General features: G+C 39.2%; 1 protein-coding gene across 2 annotated transcripts in view; it reads right to left on the bottom strand.

Annotated features, from left to right (window-relative positions):
• Positions 1-1,973: 1,973 nt before the first annotated feature.
• The window catches only part of LOC124291541 (uncharacterized protein CXorf58-like), an 89,126-nt gene continuing 85,099 nt past the window's right edge, over positions 1,974-6,000 (bottom strand). For both annotated transcript variants that reach the window (XM_046728555.1, XM_046728556.1), the window contains exon 10: positions 1,974-3,122. In XM_046728555.1, the coding sequence (XP_046584511.1) occupies positions 2,940-3,122 (183 nt within the window). In that variant the 3' untranslated portion in view covers positions 1,974-2,939. The remainder of the gene's footprint in view (positions 3,123-6,000) is intronic.

Below are 6,000 nucleotides of genomic sequence, written 5' to 3'. Positions count from 1 at the left end.
GTGGTTTTTGAGCAGTGCTCTGGAAATGAAATCCACCCCCCTCCCTTTTGAGACTAAGTCCAAATCGTTTCCATGGAAATCAATAAAAATAAAAATGCCAAGAATCTGTGAGTAGTTAAAGGCCCTACTTTAGGTTCTGTTTGATACATGTACCAATTCTTGTTGAAAAATATCAATCAGTTTTTGAGTGATGCTCTGGAAACGAAATGATTACAGACGGATAGAGAGACGAGGCATTGACTATATCGGGGGATAAATATGAAACACCCTTATCAGTAAATTAAGCAATTGGTCCAGATCGGTCGGTATCACCTTATTAGTCTTCCTATAATTGCAAACATTTGACTACATCAGAACTATTTTTAAATATGTACTGGTATAATACATGTATCTGGATGTGATTTTTTTTTATGCTAAGTAAATACTTGTATATAAGGTGGGGAAATTTCTAAGTGAACATTTTGTGGACATTCTGTGCCTAATTTTAAACTTTCATATTTTAAGTGTTGGTGGCAGGAGCCAAAACTGCAGAATCAGTTTCTCAACAAAGGAACATTTCGAAAAATTCTAAAGGTTTAAAAAGATATAATGATACATGTGTACACCTATTATCTCACAAATTAGGAATTACAAAAAAAGAAGAAGAAGAATACTTTAATGCCTTTTCAGGAATTTGTGTTACATCAGCAGAGCTACTGACACATTAGAGAGATACCAAACATATTTACATAAATTCTTTGATTTAGGTATCTTCACATTTGTTTAAGAGAGATATATGGTACTTGGAATAAAGGATGTATGGGCTCTCTTAGTTTTCACAATTGGAACTTTGTAGCGGCGGCCTGAAGGGAGGAGGTTGTATTCCGAATTTAAGTAATGAGTACGGTCAGATATGATTTTGACAGCTTGATTCACGATTTGCCGCTCATATACTGATGATAAACATTCAAATCTGACTCCAGCGATTTTACTTTACTTGCCATGTTAACAATTTTGTCTATTTTAGATTTGAGATGAACTGAGAGAGACCCGTACCAACAATGGAAGGAAAATGTTAAAATACACTGAATATATGCTACATAAAAAGATGACATCACAGATGGGTTAACATTAAAAGATCTCAGTTTACGCATGAGATGAGATGAGATGAAAATACCTTCAACAATGTTCAAATGTTAAGACTAAAGTACTGTCTGAAATAGAAAAAAACTGTTTTTTCACATTTATATCTACAAGTTAGGTAGTTAATATGTGAAAGTGTGAAATATCTGTTGAACTAAGTTTGGCCTAACTACAGTCTCAGTGGTAGGGAGATAGGAAGCGTTAAAAAAGGATTTTACTGAGGAGATATTAGTGCAGAAATGAGCAATGCGGTTATTTTCAAAGTCCGAAGAGACTTATTTGGAGCAGACCATGGCTTTATGCAAATTAGTGTGCGATGATATTGTATAACAAATGACACTTTTTGAATGTCCATTTTGAAATTAGACTTAGCTTCATAATAAACGATAGCAGACGTAAAAAATAACAACTTTAATACAGAAACTATTAAGGATATAGATACCATTGAGTCTCACTATCACTATAAAAAGAAACAGGTAGGAGGGGTCGTCTCAAAAGCAAAACCAAGACGGGTGTTGTCGATGGCAGTTGGGTTCGGGCTTGGGGATAGAGATATTAGCTAAGATTAGAAAATCAGTCGAGACATGTTCAATACACATGAAAAAGCATAAAAGATATTTGAGATGACCCCTTGTGTCTGTGGGCAGCACGTGCATTTCATGCCCAGTGAGTTGACGGTCCGTCGTCATACCTGGCTGAGCGACCTAATTGCCATCTATAGTCTGATCTATTGTTTTCAGCAGCTGTTCGTATTTTTTCTAAGTTTTGCCCGATTTTACGAGTAAACATGCTTTTCTGGATATCCTATTACACATCCCACTGAACGCCCAGTTAGGCCGATGTGGGTTATTTCGACATATATGCTATTTGCAATTGTGTAAATTTTAAGGATACAGAGTAACAGCCTAAAAACAGTTTTTTTTCTATTTCCGACAGTACTTTAATTATGAATCAGTAACAAGTATCTTGCTGCTGGATGCCAGAAGTTAATTGTCAGTGTGATATCCCACTTGGCCGCAGAAACACATAATAACTAACTAACTAATTATTATAACCATGTCTCATCAAAACGTAAACTGACAACACTTGTAGTTCTGTTAATACAAATTATGTATGTTAAATTATGTATCAGTTTGCTTATTGGATCTTTATTCTTTCCGTAAATTTCATTATCTGATGTAAGACATTCCATTGCAGTTAAAAGGCAACAAAGCCGTGGAAATTATATGGATGGATCACTGAAAATTAGGGATGATACCACATGATTATAAACAGGGTAAGTGTGCAATGTTAGCATGCACCGTTGACACAAATTGTATTAAGGAGCAAATATCCATTGCCTGGTTGTGTCACATCAATTTTACACTCATCAGAACAAATATGCAGGGTAAAAATCCTGAAGATAGGATCAAGAACAGTTTTCAAAAATATAATATGGTGTCTGGATGTACTAATTGACATTGTAACACCACCCAACCTCCAAAACCAATCATAACCTTTTGGTGTGAGACTACTTCTGAGTACAAAGAACAAATGAATCTTGTTGACCAACAGTGTACACTTCATCTCACACTTTAGTGGAAGTGGTGAACTGAGCTTACTAAGATGATAAAGAAACAATACCAGTGTATTAAACTTAGGTCTTTTAGGCTTACCACAATGGTGTTTCAATGGCTACTTCTTTTACAACAACAGAATAATGGCAAAGACCCCATTTTATGCATAATTACAACAGTGAACGTAAGTGTAAGTAATTGTTCTTTGTAGCTGAAACCCATACACAGAAAAACATTGTTTTGCAGATAGTGAAGTTGAAGCTATGATGTAAGTAACAATCTTGGAGTTGCCATTGCCTCATCATTGAATGAGAGTTCTTGTGTCCACTCATACAGCTTGCTTGCCTCGTGTTCCCAGTCTTCCTGGGGCTGTGTGGGCAGGTCACCATCTTGGTTGTAGCAGTCCAGGTAGTGGTCAGCAGCTCTCTCTCCACCCACCCGGTCCTGCAGGTACACAATGTAGGAACATAAACACAGGACACAAAGGAGGCCCATTCAAGGACACCATTAGCATAGTCCAAGTTACCTGAGATCATGTGTGGTCAGCTTATTTTAAAGTAAAAGATATAGAGTCAGAGTGCTGTTGTCCACCATGCATATTCAGAACACTAGTGATTTCTACCACAAATAGAATGCCACAAGGTTAAGTAGCTCATCTGGACTGTCCTTTTAGACCAAAAAGGTCACACCAGCTCAAATATCACACTACACCTAAAAATGATTTGTTATTGTTAGTTTTACTAACAGATAGTCACAGGTACAAGTTGGTAAAAAATCACTATTACAAACAAAAATAATATACATTCATACTGTGGTAGGGACTAGTAATTTTGTTTGTGATAAATATAGTTCATTATACTAAAATATCTAGTAGAGTGCAAGTGACACCCAAACAGTTTGTTATAAACATAGAAACCTTTACTGTAATAGAGTCTAATACTAAACATTAAGGATGAAGTTTTGATGACATAAAAAAATCATCCACTCAAAAGGAATGAATTGTAATATCCTGGTACACAATGATTAGGTAACCCTCAACAGGACAGTGGCATGCAGCCCCATATGCACCAGTTGTTTGAAAAGCTGTGATTGCACATACCAAGAAAGAAGTACAGAAATGCCATCCTGTGCTATAGGTGTTGTGTTATCTGATGGAAAGGCATACTAGAAATTCTTAAAATAATGTCCATTGCAGATGTCTGGTGTCAGAACCAAAGTGATCAGCAAGACATGGATTCAATGCTATACATTTGGAAGCACGCCGTGCACACATTCCTCCACACATACAGCTGAGATAGCTCCTTTCTATTTCCACTACACTCAGAAATGACCTGCAGAAAGCCAGTATTGTTCTACTCGGTGCATAATGATTTCCATGAAGCTGTTCCCTGGTCAAAAGGTATGTATTTGCATCCCACTGGCCCAACATCACAGGCAGACATGTCTGAACTAGGCTGAATATCATGTCAGTTGGACAGATCTGGACAAGGGTCCACTAATTTTCATTGATGACTCCAGATACTGTCTAGACCTCAAAGAGAATGGGATTCAAGCATAGTCCAGCATCACTGCTATGTAAAGAGGCTCAACCTCTAACAACCATTCCCTACCAACTTGCCACCACACAGAACATTACATGGAACATGATTACTCACTGGATGCTGCAATCTTGAATGGAGTCTAGTTTTTGTCAAATTTTTGTTATTAAAAGAATTACATATTTACAAACTAATTAGAACATGGCACACACTCCTGTCACCACAGGGCAAATTCTGTGAGAACCTATTAAAGACACCATAGATGTCATCAGTTATATGAGAGTCAGTTCCACAGGCCTGCCATGTTTAGAAAGTATATCAAAAGTACACAAAATTGGTAACGGTTGAAAAACACATCATGACATAAGATGACTTGAGTAGTAATAGAGGGGGGGTACTACCGCAGATGCGGCTTAGAGGCTTATTTGTGGGAATTAAACCTCCCAGTCCCCCTTAAAAAAATATCGAGAACCATCCTTCGATGTGCCAAGATAGAAAGGTTAAAAAGGTATCAAAACGTCCCCGGCAGCCGCAATTCCCCAAGGAATGAAATCGAAAGGTTGATGGTTGCACATTTTGTCCCAAGGAGAATTGTGTAGGCTGTCTTTCTCTCGCCATGAGAGTGCCCCGCTCAGCTGTGCCCTTTTCAGAGACCCAACTGATGTGACCCTGATTCCTTACCCAAAACACCACCACAACCACCGAAAGTTGCAAGGAATCCACTGAGGCAATGGCGGGATACGAACTGATAATGTATAGACGCGCAAACTATACATTATAAGCCCGCACCACTCAACCGATCGCGCTACCGGGGACTTGACAGCTTAATTTCGGTTTAACGGGTCTATCCTGAGATTGCATCATCCTCTTAAACCCGGGTCCGTCTATAGTAGCGCAAAGGATGTCTGGAACCCGTCATTCCACTTCTGCTTCAATATTTCGTGCACGTTTGATGGCTTTTTCACCTCGAATCCATGTCTCATAAATTACAAACACAATGCCCGTAGGTAGTTTGAAGAACGCTGAATACGATACATTAGTCGACGAACGCTGAAAAAAATTGTAGAGGCCACAATCCATTATTTATCTTGAGCTGGGCTCCGTCTATACTAGCTACAGTAGCGCAGAACCAGTCTCGTTCGCCTCGTGCACGTTTGGTGGCTTTTCACCTCGAATCAAGGTGTAATAAAATACAATCACGATGCTCTTAGGTAGTCTAGACCCTGCTGATCACGATGCATGTGTCGATGGATGCTGAAAACATGTTTAGAAGCCACAATCGGCTAATTTAGAATCGGGTTACATAACCTCGCAAAGCGTATGAGCTATATATAGCTTGAATGCACTGTCCCTGACAGAGTGAGACTGCCGGTCTGAAGGGAACGTGCTGGACTTCGGACCTAGAGTTTGAGCGTTCAAATCCCAGACAGAACATTTTTTTTATATATTTTTTATTTTGGGGGTAATACCGTGTCGTGAGGGACAATTTGTAATTCCTCTCGGACGAATGCCCTACCCGGTCCGTCTTGCAAGTAATACAGAGTTGGTTTGTTGTCTTTGATGTCGACTCGGTCGATTCGGTACGTTTTCATGGACCATACGGGGTCTGTGGCGCAACGTTTATCCCCTCCTTTGAGTTCACCGGGCTGGTACAGATACCTCACGATGGCCCGGTCCGGTAGTTTTTTCTCTAGGCCGTGACGCGATGGCGCAGCCGATTTGATCATCAAGGATTTCATTCGAATGGCTTCGACGGGTCTTTTATCGAGGAGTCGAGTGACTTC

Source organism: Haliotis rubra, unplaced genomic scaffold, assembly GCF_003918875.1.
Source record: "Haliotis rubra isolate DU_JTF1 unplaced genomic scaffold, ASM391887v1 Scf495, whole genome shotgun sequence".
Classification (NCBI taxonomy): Eukaryota; Metazoa; Mollusca; class Gastropoda; order Lepetellida; family Haliotidae; genus Haliotis; species Haliotis rubra.
The sequence above is the reverse complement of the archived record's forward strand: the minus strand, read 5'-3'. Positions and strand labels throughout refer to the sequence as shown.